Source organism: Podarcis vaucheri (assembly GCF_965113315.1).
Source record: "Podarcis vaucheri genome assembly, chromosome: 16".
NCBI classification, from domain to species: domain Eukaryota; kingdom Metazoa; phylum Chordata; class Lepidosauria; order Squamata; family Lacertidae; genus Podarcis; species Podarcis vaucheri.
The window spans coordinates 19,479,713-19,496,334 of record NC_138754.1 but is presented as its reverse complement, the minus strand read 5'-3'; the positions used below and the strand labels follow the sequence as shown (position 1 = coordinate 19,496,334).

Sequence of the window (16,622 nt, the reverse complement as noted above, 5' to 3'; positions counted from 1 at the left end):
CTGATTATTGTTAGAGTACCCCTTATTCCCCTCACAAAGCTATAATTATCAATCCTTCTTTATAAGGAACTCTGGGTATTGTAACTCTGGGAAGAGGGTAGGGGTCGTCTAACAACTCCCAAATCGCTTAACAAGCTACCAAAATCCTCTGGGGGAAACCATTTACTGTTTAAACTGGTGTCATAGTGCTTTTTTTGTGTAAGTGTGGCCTTTGATAATGCATTTTTCAAAAGAAAGAGGGTCGTGCGAGTGTACATAGACTGTAGCCTACTGTACCAAGTTAATATTTACGTTTATTTTTCTGCCTATTTCCCCACTGGCCCTGCCCACTACTGGCCCGTCCCCACTCCCCACCTCACAGAATTTTGCCTAGACAAGAATGTGGCCCTCGGTTCCCCACCTTGGAAAGCCACTGCCAGTCAGAGCAGGCAATATTGTGCGAGATGGATAAACAGTATGATCGCCTAGAAAGAGGTTTGATTATCCTAGATGGAGGGTGCTTGTGATCAGATTGCAGCCCTAGGCATTGTATGTTCAGACCCCAACACCAGGTGACCTTCTTCTCATTGCTTTTCCAGGATCCCCATGTAGAGGAATATGAAGACAAAGACTGGACCTTCGTGATTGAAAACGTATGTGGAAGTGAACCTGTTTCTGGGAGCCTCAAATGTGGGCCTTGGTGGGCCTAGGAATAGGAACTGGGAGGAGGTGGGCCTTTTGTCTAAAGCTGTGGGCATCTTTTCTTGCCAGGAGTGTCCCTTGCCCAGCAATACAGACCTGTATTGATTGAGTTCTAAAAAAGCAAAAGAAGGATGCCCCCACCTCAGTCAGCAACGACAGGCCTTGTCAATGTCACTGATTTTTCACTCTGGGGTTGTGGCTGTGTTGCTGTGCCAGTCTTGGCCCCTCCAGCAGCTTGCAAGTCCATCAAGGATGTGTGTCCTCCCTCTCTCCCTCCCAGCTCTGTGATCCTGTAGCCATTTTAAACTATCCAGCGGGCTGCCATGTCTGAAGTGGAGCTGACTTGCATCCTGCTGCTCCAAAGAGACTAGTACTAAATGGGTGGAATTTGCAGAGAAATGGCTTCCTATGCCAGGCTGTTGGACAGCAAAGCAGGCTGCCTCAGATGGCTCCGGGCTTTTTTCCCCTGGAGGTTTTTAGGCAGAGAGATGTCATAGTTGCAAGATTCCTGCCTGGATGGAGGGTAGAGAGATGGGTAGGGACGTGTAGAAACTAGACTACTGCACAAAGATAATATTTACATTCAAGGCTCCTCCCACTTTCATTGAGATGTTCCCTCCGGGAGGTTTCCCAGAAGGGAAAGCAGACCTCAGTCTGGAAAACATTCCCCAGTGTTAAAGGTGGAAAGGAAGTACAGTATTTTGACTTGATCCCAGGCAGATGATGGCAGCAAGGGCAATTTTCTGATAGCTAGAGACATGAGATTGTGGCTGATTATGAGTTCCTAATGATGGGGAGGACGCATGCAGGGATAAGGGGTTTGAAAGTCATGCATTGTGAGAGGAATAAGGGGCAAGCGGGAAAGGTGAGTTTGTGAATATGTGCGGAGAGGATGTCAGTTGTCCTAAGTGGAAATCATGACTGTTAACGCCCTCACGCCAGGAATCGAAGGGGCACCGGAAGGTCCTGGCTTCTGTGGATGTGAACCTCAAGCGCTTTGCCAGCACCACGCCCACCCAAGTGGACCTGAAGCTGAATCTGAAGCCGCGGTCGGTGAAGGTGGTGACCGCCACACTGCAGCTCACCCTCTCTTGCGTCTTCCTCCGGGAGGGGAAAGCCACGTGAGTGCTGCCTTTCGGGGAGAGGGTCGTGGCGGGAGGACCTCCTCCCTTTTAAAAATGAGGCTATCCTGGAATCCTTTGTTGCCCTCTCTTTGGGGAAAGCACCATAGCACCTTCTTGGCCTCCAGAAGGACCTCAGTTCAATGCTTGCTGTCTCCAGTTGGAAGCATCAGGTGGAAGAAGATGGGAAAAGACTCTTGCCTACTACAGACCCTGGAGAATGGCTGCTAGTCAGAGCAGGCAATATTGGGCTAGATTGTCTTGGCCAAAGGTAGCTTCTCATCGGGGCCCATTAACTCAGGAGATGGAACACCTCCTCTGAATGTTGATAACAATCTTTGGGTTGTAAGGGATGGAAAAGGAAAGCACTTAGCGAGACAGGAACTTTGGAGAGTCACCACTAGACAGAATAAAATTGATTTATTTACTTATTTTGCATTTGGGCGGTTCACAACATAAAACCACGATATAAAAACACAAAATAAATTATTATGTACAGTATTAGATTTATATACTGTCCCTCATCACAAGATCTCAGGGTGGTCCACAGAATAAAATGCAAGGTAAAAAACACAAGTAAATAGTTAAAACAAAACCAACTAAACAACACCTCCCCCTTCCCACAAACACATTTAAAAGGTTGTAGAATATTAATCAGCCAAGGGCCTGTTTGAAGAGGAGCATTTTCGCCCGGCACCTAAAATACATATAATGAGACGCCAGGTGAACCTCCCTGGGAAGGGCCTTCCATAAATGCAGAAAAGGCCAGTTCTTGTGTTGCCACCCTCTGAGCCTCACATGAAGAAGGGTCTCGGATGATGAATGCAGAGTCCAGGTTTGATTCATATGGGGAGAGGCGATCCTTGAGGTATTGCGGTCCTGAGCCGTTGAAGGCTTTATAGGTCAAAACCAGCACTTGGAATTGATTGAAGAAAGTACTTGGCTAGATGAATAAACAGCTTCCTATCTTCCTATAGTAAAATCTACAATAACTGGATTGGCATGCATTGTTCAGGGAGCAGGGGAGTCACTTCTGGCCAAAAATGTCCTGGCGAGGGTGGATGACGGAAAAGCAGCTGCCTTCTTGTGACATTCCTTTAACCCTTTCATCTTTGCAGGGATGAGGACATGCAAAGTCTGGCAAGCCTGATGAGTGTCAAACCCTCCGATATTGCCAACCTGGAGGACTTCGCTGACAGCGAAGAGGAGGCAGAGGAAGCCCCGAAGAAGAGCCGTCAAGAGGATAGTGCAAGCCAGGGGGCGTTGTCTAAAGGTGGGGGGACCCTTCTGTTCCAGAAACCTCACATTTCTTGGGCCCAGCCCTGCAGACCTCTTTCATCAACGAAAGAGGGATGCCAGCGTTTTCCCTCCAGTCTTCGAAGTCACCCCCTCCGTCTCCACTCCTGGTTCCTGGAACCAGAGCTAATTGTTCCTTGCTAGAGCTTGAATTGGAGCAAGCGAGTTGCTTGGGTTCTGTCAAAGTTCACTTTAGTTAACTTGCAGGTGAGCTGAGGTCTTTGGTGGGGCTTTGGCCTGGCCCATCAGCTCTTGGTTTTCCAAGACTCTTTGTAAATAATTAACTTGCTGAACCATTGAGGTCTTGCCATGTGTTTTTACTTGGCTCTTATCAAGCGTAGTTTGAATTGCCAGTGCTGTTGCTTAAGAGAAATTAATGAAAACAAACCTAAGCAAAAGGGTGGCCAAACTCTAAACCCAAGGGTGGGGAACCTGTGGCCAGATGTTGCTGGACACCAGCTCGTATCAGCCCCAGCCAGCATGATTGGTGGTTGGGGATGATAAAGAGTTGTCATCCAGCAACCTTGAGGTGGGGGGGGGCTGCTGGTTCCCACTCTCTGGTTTAGGTTTTATTGTTTTCATTATATTTTTCTCTGTATTAATCTTGCTTACTTACTGTCAGCTGCCTTGGAGACCTGATGTCAGGTAGAAAGGCATCATATAAGCAAATAAATGTGGGAGACTAGTACTAAAACAGTAGCTTATTGCCGATAGCCCTGACCATTGTCCCTGTTGGCTGGGCCTGGTGGGAACTGAAGTCACAAACAACTTCTGGAGGACAGCAAGTTTCCCATGGCTGGTTTAGGGTTACATCTATGAGCCTTGGGCTTATGTACTTCCCCTTCAGGAGATTGGAATATTTTCCTTCTCCTTCAAACTCATCCAAGCCTCTTTACAACTGTACTTGGGGGAACTCTGGTTAGTCTATGGCTAGTTCAAACATCAGGATCAAACTGTGGTTTATGATTCTGGCTTCTTCATTATCTATAGTTTAAACTAACCAGTGTTTCCCTGACTTCATACCTATGTAACAGGGAACGTTGCTTAGTTCCGATTCGTCCCTTGTGGCCATGCCAGAGGAGGAGAGAGGGAAGGTTGCAACCGTTGTTCAGTGCAGCCTTGTAAAAAAAGCTCATAAAAGTTACAAGGCTGCCATTTTTTACTAACCTGCTAAGAAGCTACCTGCTTGCATTTCCATGCTCTCTCTGGAGGAGGAGAAACATGTAAATACAGTGAAAACCAAGCTGACTAGCAGAGGAGGGATGGAGTGAACTATCCATCTTCTCTTATCCCACTGCGTTTCCATGCTGGTTGTGCTGGGTATACTCTGTACTTCCTCTTCCCTCAGAAGGTCAGGATCCAGAGGATGATGAGAAAGATGCTTCTCTGCCTGAGACCCCAAGAACCGCTGCCAGTCAGAGCAGGTCATACTGGGCTAGATGGAGGGGGGGAAATCTCACTGGGTATAATGCAGGTTCTGTCCCCACTTCTTCCTATTGGACAGCACAATCACAGAATTTCCCACCCGATCAAACATCCATTGGCTTTCTGGACTCTCTTTGCTTTTCCTTCTCAAGAGATACCGTGTCTTTCTTGCCTGGCTGGGAGCATCGTTGTGCTTTTCAAATGTCCCTTTTCCAAATTTAATTACTCATGCATGCCCTGCCCTCTTCCTAGAATCTGCTGTATCATTCCTCACCTTCCCCCACAGTGCTTCTCCACCAGTGATTTCGCATTTGCTTCTGCCTTTAAGTCACTCTCTCTCTCTTTATTCTCTGTCTGTCTGTCTGTTTCACCCATTCAGGATTTCTCCAAAACGTGTTGACGGACTATTTTGCAGGTAGGCGTAGGCAGACGCCCAAGGTTTGCTTAGCACCATTGAACCATCATTTTCATAATCTGGCTGGAACTCAACCTCTGTGACTTTCTCCCAATGCATACTGGGGAACTTGTGACTCATACTCACAATTGTGGCTGCTTATTCGGAGGGTGTTGCCTGTTGCGGGTTGATTAGCATGTAGCTAATGATTGTGATTGTGTAATGCAGGCTTCCCCAACCTGGTGCCCTTTTAGAGCAAGGCCAGCGGATGTATTTTAGCATAAGAGGTGGTGTTCTATTTTGTGTGCATGAGAGAGAGAGATTGCAATCTAAATCAGGGGTTGCCCACATGGTTCCTGTGGGTGCAGTGGCGCCCTTGAGGTCATTCCTGCTGCCCACAAAGTCTCTTGAGCCAATTAGCAAGGCCTTTTGAAAAGTACATACAGCTAAAGGAGGAAGTTGGAAGAGTGGCACTCTTTCCCTCTTTCTCTTTCAGCTCTATGGGCTCTTCAAGGCTCAGCTTAACTCCACAGAATCCGGCTTTTACCCAGATCTCTTGAAAAAGCAAAATGTGAGCATGTGCTCTCTCTGCCGCTCTGCCAAAGAGGGGGGTGGGGTGGGGACTGATCTGGGGAAGGGGGAGAGAAGCAAATGGAGGTGACCACAGCAGTCGCTCCAAAGGCCAAATATGATCATAGTTGGTGATCCCTCATCCAAATGATGGCAGTAGTAGGAGAGGAAGGGGACAAAATGAAGAGGTGGGCTGGATTGCAAGGGCCAGTCCTTTGCAAGCCTCTGTTGTGGTTTCATTTCAGTTGGGAAGGGGCTCTAAAGGCTTGAGGCTTCACAAGGCAAGAGGGAGAAAGAGAGAGTGGGCAGCCTTCTGCGAGGGAGTTCCGGGCACGAATAGCAGTGTATTCTTGTGTTCTTGTCGTTGTTGTTGTTTCCAGAGGGATTCTTTAGCTCCGCATTTCCTGCATCTAGCAGGGGGACTAAAATGACTGCAAAGGGACCAGGTAGTTTGGGGGCTGCTCTGGGAGTGTTTGGCATTCGGAACAGGCAGTAGATTAAGATTAGAACATGTGAAGAGCTCTAAAGCTGGATTAGGCCAAAGGCTGGGGGGGGGTGTTGCATCTGGTCCAGCCCTCTGTTCTCCCAGTGGCCACCCAGATGCCTCAAAGGGAAGCCCAAAAGCAGGAGCTGAGCACAACAGCAGCTTGTGACCCCCAGTGACTGGCATTCAGAGGTAGAAAACTGCCATTGTGGCTAGTAGCCATGGATAGCCTTAACCTCCATGAATTGTATCTAATCCCCTTTATCTTTCCTCCTCCTCCTAATGCAGACACTTCACGAGATCTGAACACTCTGGCTGAGGAAGAGGAGGACCCGTCTGCTCAGAGCACATTGGCAACAGCTGCCCCTTCCAGGAAGGAAGGTAAGCGGGAGGAAGGAGTCTGCCTACCAAAGGTTGCTGCATCCCGTGTTCTGCAGGGGTGTGGGCTGGGCAGAGGGGAGAAGTCGGCCACATCCACATCATACGTTGAAAGTGCTGTTGCACCACTTTTAGCAGCCAGCAGCCAAGGCTTTCTCCAAAGAATCCTGGTAACAGTAGTTTGCCGAGTATTGTTAGGGGATTCCTCATAGAGCCACATGTTCAGGCACCCTTGACGGATTGCAACTCCCAGAATTCTTTGCAGGGGAAGCCATGACTGTTAAATTGATAGGAGTGTTGATGTGATGCTTTGACTGATATCTGAAGGGGTGCGTTACTGGCATGGGTGAGAAGCAGATGTAAGGGAAGAAGGGGGTTTCATTTGTGGTAGAGAGGATTAAAAAGGATAAATATTTGAAGCGGTTTTTTGCCAGGTCTAGACCCGTGATTGAGCACCTCCTGCTTGCAGGCCTTACTAGGTCCAGCACAGGTCCCCATTTAGCTTGCAGTGTTACCTTGCAAAAACTACGCCTGCTTCTACCACACCTGAGAAGTTGTCACATGGGTTGCAGTTGCCAAAAAGCAATTGGCATCCTGAAAGCGTGCTCCCAGTTGTTTTTTAGCAAGGGAGGCTTGCTGTCACTACCAGTCAGATGATAGGCATGAACTTCAAGCCTGCTGAGGTCGGCTGCATTGTAGAGTGACCTCCTGGGCACTCTGTAGCACAGTCAATCAGTCAGCACTGATCAGATGTGACTGCAAGCCCTGCTGGGATCTTCCTTTGAACTTAAGTTGGACTGCGGAGGAAAAACGGGCTACCTGATGTTGTAGGTGGTATCAAGTGATTGGCGAAGTGGACCGTTAGGGAAGCCAGGATTCAGCTGGGAAAAGGCACTCCTAGCTTAGACCATTTAGCTCCACATTGTCTCACGGCGTGGCTCTCTTAAGGATCTAGGGAGGAAGCCCCAATGGGATGCAGAAGGTCCCAGTTTGAATTCCCAGCATCTCCAATTAAAAAAGAACGTAAGAATGTAGCAAGCTACCTTATATGGAATTAGACCATTTGTCCCATCTAGTGCTGTGTTGTCCACACTGGCTGGCAGCAGCTCTCCAGGCTTTCAGGCAAAAATATACCAAGAAAAACAAGAACTCCAACTTAATAACAAGAACTCCAACTTATTTTACGTTTTTTCAGGCAAAAGTAACACAGAAGAAAGCATTATATCAGGGAAGGCTGCTTTGCAAAAAATGTGCAACGTGTTAGGCAAAACTGCACACGAGACTGTGTCTATTAGGAGAAATTTTGCACAAAATGCCAATGAGTTTTCATTGTTTTTTTGTTTTTTTAATGCAAACTGATGTGGAAACAGAACTTCAGATGGGGTAAATGAGAAACTGAAAGAAATGGATTTATAAGCTAAGTGAATATATAGAGTTAGCAAAACTAACAGCAGTCATAAGATCCCAAACAAATCGAAATTTAAAATTAGAATGGAATTGCTTTGAAGAATATATGGGAAAGTACTGTTCTAAAAAGAATATGTTAGTATGCATAGATTAAATATGTAAAGTAGATGTGAGAATATGAATAAGTAGGCAAAGCAAAGATGAGAATGTAATCAGGAATGGTTGTAAGAGATGAAGATTATTGGAAATGCAGTGAAATAATCAAATAAAAATTTAAGGAAGTCAAGCTGTGGCGGAGGGAGGTGGGTAGGGTGCCTTTTTTGAGTTTGTAGGGACTATATGTATAATATGTATATTTGTGTTATTTGTTGTTGTGTGTATTTGTGTTATTTGTATGTACTTTTTCAAGAAATTTGCCCATCCCTCCCAACACCTGAGCTCTTCTCTCTTGCCCCATAGCTGTTGCTGAGGTTCCCAAGAGCCCATTTGGTGCTAATCCCAGTGGCACCATTGCCCCCTTGGACAGCCTTCCGCCTGCGGCAGAGCCAGCCCCTACCATCTCTGGGGTGGCACCCTTTGCAGTAAGTGGTGCAGAGTGTGCTGGGAGTGTGGGGCACGGAGGGGCAAGTGGTGTGTTGCCAGGAGGAGCGACTGGCCCCTCAGGAGGCCCGGACACCCGGAACCAAGCTGCGGGGACTTTCTCAGAGTTGGCACAGGCAGGGGCTGAAGAAGAGAAGGAAGAGAAAGGACCTGAACTGCTCCGGGGACAGCTGGCGCCATTGGACGGCACAGAAGTTAGGTGAGTGCTGCTTTATCGGGAGACGGGGGAAGTTGGACATCTGGGTCCTGTCGCAGAATTTGAAAGAAGGAGCATCTGTTTGGGTTTGAGCAAAGGGACAAGATGCGACATTGCGTGCATTTCTCGTGGCTGCTTGTTTTTCTCTCTGTCTTAATAAGCGTCACTGATAAAGCTTCCTTTGGGGTGCAAATTTGGTGGGGTTGGGGTTTTTTAAAAAAAGAAAAATGGGACTGTGGAACAGAGGATGGGCTTAAATCCCCCTTCCGTGTGTTCAAAATGGTCCCAATCCTCTCCTTTCTGCTACAACTTCTATTGTTAAAAGGGGTGGGGGATGAATTTTATTTGAGATCCACATCTGTTTTGGCCCTGGGCTCTGTTCTATGCTCTTGCTTTCATGCTGTCTCTCCCTCCACATCTACACCATTACATTCAAAGTACAGTGCTACCTTGGGTTAAGTACTTAATTCGTTCCGGAGGTCCGTTCTTAACCTGAAACTGTTCTTAACCTGAAGCACCACTTTAGCCTATGGGGCCTCCTGCTGTCGCCGTGCCACCAGAGCACAATTTCTGTTCTCATCCTGAAGCAAAGTTCTTAACCTGAGGTACTATTTCTGGGTTAGCGGAGTCTGTAACCTGAAGCGTATGTAAACCGAGGTACCACTGTACTCTTATATCACTTTAACCATCATGGCTTCCCCCAAAGGATCCTGGGAAGTGTAGTTTGTTAAGGGTGCTGTTGAGAGCTGTTAGGAGCCTTCCTCCTCCCCTCACAGAGCTATAGTTTTCAAGAATCACTCTTCTCTGAGGCTTCTAGCCCTGCGAGGGGTCCCCTGACAACTCTTCAGCACCCCAAACAAACTACAGTTCCCTGGGTTATTATTATTTTGGGGGGAAGCCATGCTTACTTACAGCATTATCATAGCATTTTAAATGAATCATGCAGATGCCCCCCTTCCTTCCTTCCTTCCTTCCTTCCTTCCTTCCTTCCTTCCTTTCTTTCACGCTCTTGTTGGACGCAGGAAGTGCAGAGTCCCTCGTGCTTTGTTGTCTGCCTGATGCGCTGAGGAAGGCGCCTCTATTTATTTTGGGCAGGCCTGAAATGCATGTGGTAGCAAAGGAGCAAAGTGAGACGGACAGCTGCGAGTTTTGTTTCTCCTTTCTTTGGATGTGAAGGTGCTTGCCAGATATAGCTGCTTGTCCCTGCTACCCCACCCCCAAGGCTAGGAAGAAGTAAGATTGTTCCACTCGCAGGAAGAAAAGAGAAGTTTGCTCAAAGGAGGAACGGGAAGTGAGAGGCCTCTCAGGGCAGGGAGGGGTTGGGGAGAGGGGAATTCGGCTGTTTAGAAGGATGAGGGTGGGGCTGAGAAGGAAGGAGGACACTGCACTGCCCCATTGCAAAAAACATATTCCCTCCTCCCCAGCACTGTTCTTTAAAATGAGTCTCGACTACATGGCTTTGCTTAGGTGTGTGGGGGAGGGGGCAATTTCAAAGCCTCCATATACCAGTTGTTGGGAGTCTCAAGCTCAGGTCCTGCTTTCAGGCTTCCCATAGTGGTGATCTGGTTAGATTAGATCAAGGTTTCCCAAAGGGTTTCCAACAGTTGTGTTTTGGGGGGGTTTTTTGGACTACAATTCCCATCATCCCTGACCACTGGTCCTTCTTGCTGGGGATGATGGGAGTTGTAGTCCCAAACCAGCTGGAGACCCAAGCTTGGGAAATCCTGGATTAGACAAATTTATGGAGAGCGAGGCTGTCTGTGGCCTCCAGGATCAGAGGCAGGATGCCTCTAACACGCCACTTGCTGGGAATCACAAGCAGGGAAAGTTGGTGTTGCGCTCTAGTCCTGCTTGCTGGTTTCCACTGGTCTCCTGCTTTGCCTCTGTAGGGAACTTTAAAACAACAGCAACAAAACCAAACCCCTTTTGTTACGAAGGGTTCTGGGTTGTTGTGCAAGAGGGCAGTCAGTTGCTCTGATTCACTTTGTGGTAGCAGATTTTGCACGAGTTTCTCCTTTTCTTCTCGTAAGAAGAGCCTGGCTACTTGGTCGGACTAAAGGGCTACCTAGTGTCCAGCATCTGGTCAGATGTCCCAGTGCAGGGACCCCTCTCCAATGCTGCTCCTCAAAGAGCAATGCCACTTCTGATGCTGGAGGGGATATGTCGTCACCGTGACTAGTAGCCATCAATAGCTTTACCCTCCTCAAACGTGTCTAATCCCACTTTAAATATGCCTGTATGGGTGACCGTCACTGCATCTTGTTGCAGTGAGTTCCATAAGTTTTAACTATTCCATAAGTTAGCTATTTTATTTGCAGCATTTCTTTGCTGCTTCATAACGTAATGTCCTCTGGGCGCTTTGAAATAAATATGTAGAAAGTGTTTAATAACCTAAATGGATGGGCAGCATAATCCCTTGCATGGATCAGTGCTCAAATTATGGTTGGAGGAGGAGCTATAGGGTCCCATAATGACGCCCACAAGTCCCAACTCAGTCATATCGTACCCCTCCCTTGTGAACTTTTAAGAACAGTCACTAATGTAGGAGGTGGGGAGCAAGTTCCTTTTATCTCCCTCCATATTTCAAAAACTGGCAGGGGTGATCTAGAGCTAGCTTTGGGCAGGGTCATTTGTACAAGAACCTGAAGTTCTTACTATTCTTACTCTTATTCTTATTAAAATGTGTGTACCACCCTTCATCCGTAGATCTCAGGGCGGTTCACAACATAAACTTGCAATATAAAAAAACACAAAACACATATTAAAAATAAGAACAAAAACTCCCACAACACATTTTAAAGGACATCCGATATAGTCGTTTGAGTGTGGCTTACAGTGCTTAGATGGGTCCGTTCTACACCATAGGACTGCTCTGAATTAAGAATGGGGAATTTTGGGCCCTCTAGACATTGTGGGTCTCCCAACTCCCATCTTTCCTTACCTTTGACTGTGTGGTCTGGGGCTGATGGGAGCTGGAGTCCAGCAACATCTGGAGGGGCCTTGGGATGAATAATTCCATCCACAAAGAACTGGGGTAGCCAATGGTCAGGGGCTGATGGGAGCTGTAACGCAAAAACAGGAGGACTGCAGGTTCCCTATCCATGTCATTGAGGTCATTTTTCTGACTTGCTTTCTCTGCCCTTGTTTCTCCTGTTTCCCCACCATGCCTGTCCTTTCCATTTCTCTCTGGACTTTTGCACCATCCTGTACCATTTCCCAATGCTTGCTTCTGCTAACCTGAAAAAAACAAACAGGGCTGCTGTTGCCCAGGGTCAGTCTAGAAGGCAGCAGTGTTGGGGAAGTGATGGTTGTTGTTTTTCGCATGCCTGCATGCACATGCAGGCAGTGAAGTGGGTCTCAGAGCAGAGATGGAGAGTTAGGATCTCAAGGGAGAATGCTGGTAGGAAAACAGAAAAGGTTGAGGCTGGGAGACAGTGGTGGCTCCATCCCAACTCTCGCCCAGGAAGGGGTTTGAACTTTTCGTTGGCAGAAGAAAGATGTGTTGTCCTTTTTGGGGCCAATTTCTCAGGACTTGCCTTTCTTGCTTGCTTCCAGGCCTGGCGATATCTGGAAACCCAGAGAGCAGAACCCTCTTCCTGTGCCACAGAGGAGGAAGAAGAGCCCCCTCAGGGGACCTCCAGGCCCCACAGATTTCCCTCTCTCGCCTCCGTTGGCACCTGAGGCCCCCCCTGTGCGGAAACGCAGGCTGGAGAAGATGCCGCTGTCCCCAGAGTCTCCAAGCCCCTCGGCAGAGGTGGCCACACCTTTGGTGGAGGACAGCTCCAATCCCCTCAGTGTGCCCTGTGCCCCAGATAGCCCGCCTAGGGAAAGACTAGGCCGCAGGAGCCTGACAGAAAGACCCTCCTCTCCCACCCATGGTTCTGTGGTGATGTATTTTGCAGAAGACTCAGCCCTCGCTGAACACAGGCCCCTCCTAGTCACCGACGATGCAGAGTCCATGGGGTCGTCTTCGGATGCGGCCTTCATGGCCTTGTCTCCCCTCATGGGGCCTTCCCCCATGGCTGCTTTTTTTGGAGAAGCAGTGACCAGCGCAGCAGGAGAGCCATCCCTGTTAGCAGTTGCTCCTGTCTCACCTGGTGGGGGTAGCGCTGTGGTGAAGATGGAGCGATGGGGAGGGGGGACATGGACTCCTGGAGATGGCAACCTGCCTGAGGTACCCCCCTTTGGCCCAGCAAGAAGTGGGGTGGAGGAGGAGGAGGGGGTTGCTTTCAAAGGAGAGCTTTCTGATGGCGAGCTGGGCTGTGCAGTGGAAAAGATGCCCCCTTTGGAACTGGAGAGGGAGCAGATTGAGGCTGAAACCAGCCAGGAGGCATGTGAAGCTGTTTCTGTTGAGGAGGCTCCTAAACGGGAGGAAAGTTGGATAGGGGACAAAACAGAGATGGGCTGTTGCCAAGTGTCTGAGGGGCTTGAAGGCCCCAGCCCACCAATAAGCCTTTCCCCAGAAGCGTCTCTGCAGCAGGTGGAATTTGTGCCAGAGGAAGATTTGGCTGGGGTGAGTGGCAGCGGCCTTCAAACCTTGCCAGACTCGCCACTGTCTCCTGCAAGGGAGGGCAGGGAAGAGGTGGAAGAGGTGAGCATGGCAGAGATGCCCATCCCGGTCCTCACTTCCCCACCCAGTCCTGAGAGGAGTAGGGATGTGGGTGACAAAATGGCAGCTGCTGAGAGCAGTCTCCAAAGCCCGCCGGAAGGCTCTGCGTTTTCAGGACCGGAGGAAGGAGAGGCAGGTGATGGGAGGAATCCTGAGGGGAGAAGAGCTTCTGGAGGGACCTTTCATGAGGAGGCGGCTAAAGAGGAAGCTGCTCAAGTGGAAGGTATGGCTTCTGAGGATGGAGAAGAGCAGTGCAAAGAAGAACACATCAGAGAGGAAGGGCTGGAAGGTGTTCTGGAGACGGCAGCAGCAGCGGAGTCGCACAAGCCAGAGGGGGACAGGAGGAGTGAGGCGTTGGACCTGGAATTTCCAGAGAGCAGTGCCCCCAGCTTAAAAGCGGCAGGGATGGGCCAAGAATGGCTGAAGAGCTGCAGTCCGTCAGACAGCGGAGAGGTCAAGGCAGAAAAAGCATCCAGCACAGAGGCAGATAATTTGCCACTGAAGAACAAAGAGCAAGCGGTAGTCTCGACTGAAGCTCCTCACCCCCCAAGTCCTCCATCACCTCAGGGCCCTGCCTTACCTCTCCCAGCTCCCCGCTCCCTCAAGGAGAGGAGTGCCTGGTCCAGCCAGGAAACTCTGGCACCAGTCCCCCCACCCCGTGGCACAGCAACAGACCTTGGAGCTCAAGGCGAATCCCAGGTACAGAAGGCCATCCTCCTTACTGTCGACAACCCATGGCCAATTCTCTCCCCTGCTTTCTCAATGTTCACCTAACTCTGGTTTTGTTGTGGGACACTCCCTGCTTTGTATATAAGGAAGTGGTGATAGGAGGGCCGAGGTCAGAGCATGGTGGTTGGAGCCTTGTTGTAAGATAACTTGAAACTATGAGATCCCAGAACCTCATTCCTTTTAAATGTGTTCGATTCTGGAGCAGTGAGTGTTGAACCTTACCAGTTAAACTGGGTGTTTGATTTGGAGCAGGAAGGGCTCTGCTGAGACAGAAGAGGCAGAGCTCATGATGGCTCCTAATTTCCTCCTGTGGGGAGGGGTGGCAGGAATACAGTGTAGAGCAGAAGACCTACAGAGACCCAGCTGGGGCTCCCAGCGATCATAACATGCTGCAGAGGGACAGGTGAAGCAGCGTGCCCCATGGCCACTGCCCATGGGCAGGTTCAGGGATATTTGCTGGTTTGTTGCTTGCATCCCGGCCTAGATAGAAAGCTGCCTTATACCAAGTCAGACCCTTGGCCCATCAAGCTCAGTGTTGTCTCTGCAATGACTGTCAGCAGCTCTCCCAAGATTTCAGGCAAGCAGGAATTTCTCCCAGCCATATCTAGATATGCCGGGGATTGAAACAGGGACCTTCTGCATGCAAAGCAGAAAGCTACAGCCGTCCTGCATGTATATACGTGTGTGTGTGTGCTTCTGTCTTTGTGTCTCTGTGTTGGTTCCAACAAGCTCAGTAGAGCAGATTGGCCAACAGTACCATATCCCACACATGGCAGTACACAAAATATTGTCAATGCCATGTCGTAAATGGATAGGTGTGCAGGAAAGAGTAGCAATAGTAGGCGGGGGGAAAATAGAATTTATTTTTTTAAATGCTCGATGCATCCCAAAGGCCAGGGCAAATGGAAAGGTCCTTTACCTGGTGCTTCAATGTGGGGAGCACCTGAGTGTTATTTGAAAGGGAGTTCCATGACTCGTGTGTGTGTGTGTGTGTGTGAGAGAGAGAGAGAGAGAGAGAGAGAGAGAGAGAATGAATGAATGAATGGCTGAATGGCTGAATGGCTGTGTTGCTGTGTTGCTGTCCACCCAGCAGAAGCTAACGCTGGGAAATGAGCTGAGCATCTTGAGCAGACCTTAATAGTTGCATATCCATCTTAACCCTTGTGCGTGAACAAGCATACTGAAATGCTGATAGACCCAATTAGCAGTGGCTGGATGACATGCAAGCGCCATCTTCACTGCTACTTTCCCCAGGCATTGTTGCTCCCACCAGCCTCGGCCAATGTGGCTGATAGCCAAGAACGATGGGAGTTGTGGCCCAGCAACACCCCACTCAGGACCTAGAAAGTTTTGCCGCAATTGTGGGGGCAGGGAGGGAGCTATCCGTGTCCCTTCACCCAGACCCATGACCAGCTTCTCCCCTCCCCTCCCCCACCCTTTTTAGGTTGACTCCCCCACCAGCCCATCGCTTGTGAGTTCCAGCCAGTCCTTGCTGGAGTGGTGTCAGGAAGTGACGGCAGGCTCCCGGGGCGTCCGCATCACCAACTTCACCACGTCTTGGCGCAATGGGCTGGCGTTCTGTGCCATCCTCCATCACTTCCACCCAGAGAAGATGTGAGTTGTTGTCTTGTGTGCAGAGCTCCTGTTCTGATGGGAGCCCATGGCTGTTTCACTGTGGCAGAGAACTGACACGTAAGGGAGCTGTCCTGATGCCAGTCCCAAAGGACTAGTGTCCTGCCTGTGGCTCTTACAGTTAACCTAGTTAAAGAATGTTGTCTGGATTCATTATCTCTTCTAGAAGATCAGTGTGGTGGAAGCAGCCTGCCTTCTATCAAGTCACGTCATTGGTCCAGCTAGTTCTGTAACGCGTAGACTTCCTGTAGCAGGAATCTCTCCCAACCCTACTTAGAGACACCAGGGATGGAACCTGGGACCTCCTCCATTGAAAGCCCCTGAACTATGGGCCTTCCCCGTTGAATTTATATGCATTTGCATGTTCCAGAAACCTCAACAAATCTGCCTTTGCAGAGATGCTGCAGGAAATGTGAAGAACTTGGGGATCTGCCTTAGAATCATAGAACTTTAGAAGTGTTGCTAGTCTTGCAAAGCTAGGCTTGCAGGGCACCATGAATGAACCCCTCAAAGCCAGCCAGCCAATGGGTAGGGGTTGCTCCAGTGGTGCAGAAGGCTTTGTTGGAGTGAGGAGAGCCCCCTGTGAATGGGGTGGGGAGGAGGGTGTCTACTGGCCTGAGCAATGAAACACCCAGAAGCATAGGGATAGAAAAGAGATCAAGGCACCCGGGGATAGACTGTTTTAAGCAGAGGTAACGAGAAAAGGTTGGGGGGTCATTGTGGCAGTAGGGCCAAGTACGGACAGTGGTGGTGGTGGTGGTGATAGAACGTTTTGGGGTCCCAGGTGATCCAGGTCAAAGCCTGCTCACAGACTTTATGCTTCTCCCCCCTTCCCACCTTCAGCAATTACGAAGCCCTGGACCCGCTTGATATCAAAGAGAACAATAAACTGGTGAGTCTGTAGCTCCAGCTTTCCTTGAGCCAGAAGAAATTGGGCCAGGCTGTTGCGTGGACATGTTTTAGAGGGACACCTTTAACATAGGGAGGTCCCAACGCCTTGTCGGGGAGAGGTTCGCATCCTTAGCTGAGCTATTGAGTTTTGGGTGGCCTTAAGTCCAAGTTACTCAGCCTAGATTACCTCACAGGGTTGTTCTGGGGAT

The 16,622-nt window shown here is 49.2% G+C and overlaps 1 protein-coding gene across 5 annotated transcripts in view; it reads left to right on the top strand.

The window, feature by feature from the left end:
* The window catches only part of EHBP1L1 (EH domain binding protein 1 like 1), a 43,431-nt gene that overhangs the window by 13,953 nt on the left and 12,856 nt on the right, over nt 1-16,622 (top strand). For 3 of the 5 annotated variants that reach the window (XM_082203614.1, XM_082203617.1, XM_082203616.1), the window contains exons 4-12: nt 579-632; nt 1,624-1,802; nt 2,921-3,075; nt 4,903-4,938; nt 6,260-6,352; nt 8,216-8,555; nt 12,108-13,860; nt 15,335-15,504; nt 16,366-16,414. In XM_082203614.1, coding sequence (XP_082059740.1) covers nt 579-632; nt 1,624-1,802; nt 2,921-3,075; nt 4,903-4,938; nt 6,260-6,352; nt 8,216-8,555; nt 12,108-13,860; nt 15,335-15,504; nt 16,366-16,414 — 2,829 coding nt within the window. The remainder of the gene's footprint in view (nt 1-578; nt 633-1,623; nt 1,803-2,920; nt 3,076-4,902; nt 4,939-6,259; nt 6,353-8,215; nt 8,556-12,107; nt 13,861-15,334; nt 15,505-16,365; nt 16,415-16,622) is intronic. The other 2 variants (XM_082203615.1, XM_082203618.1) reach the window with 2 other exon arrangements.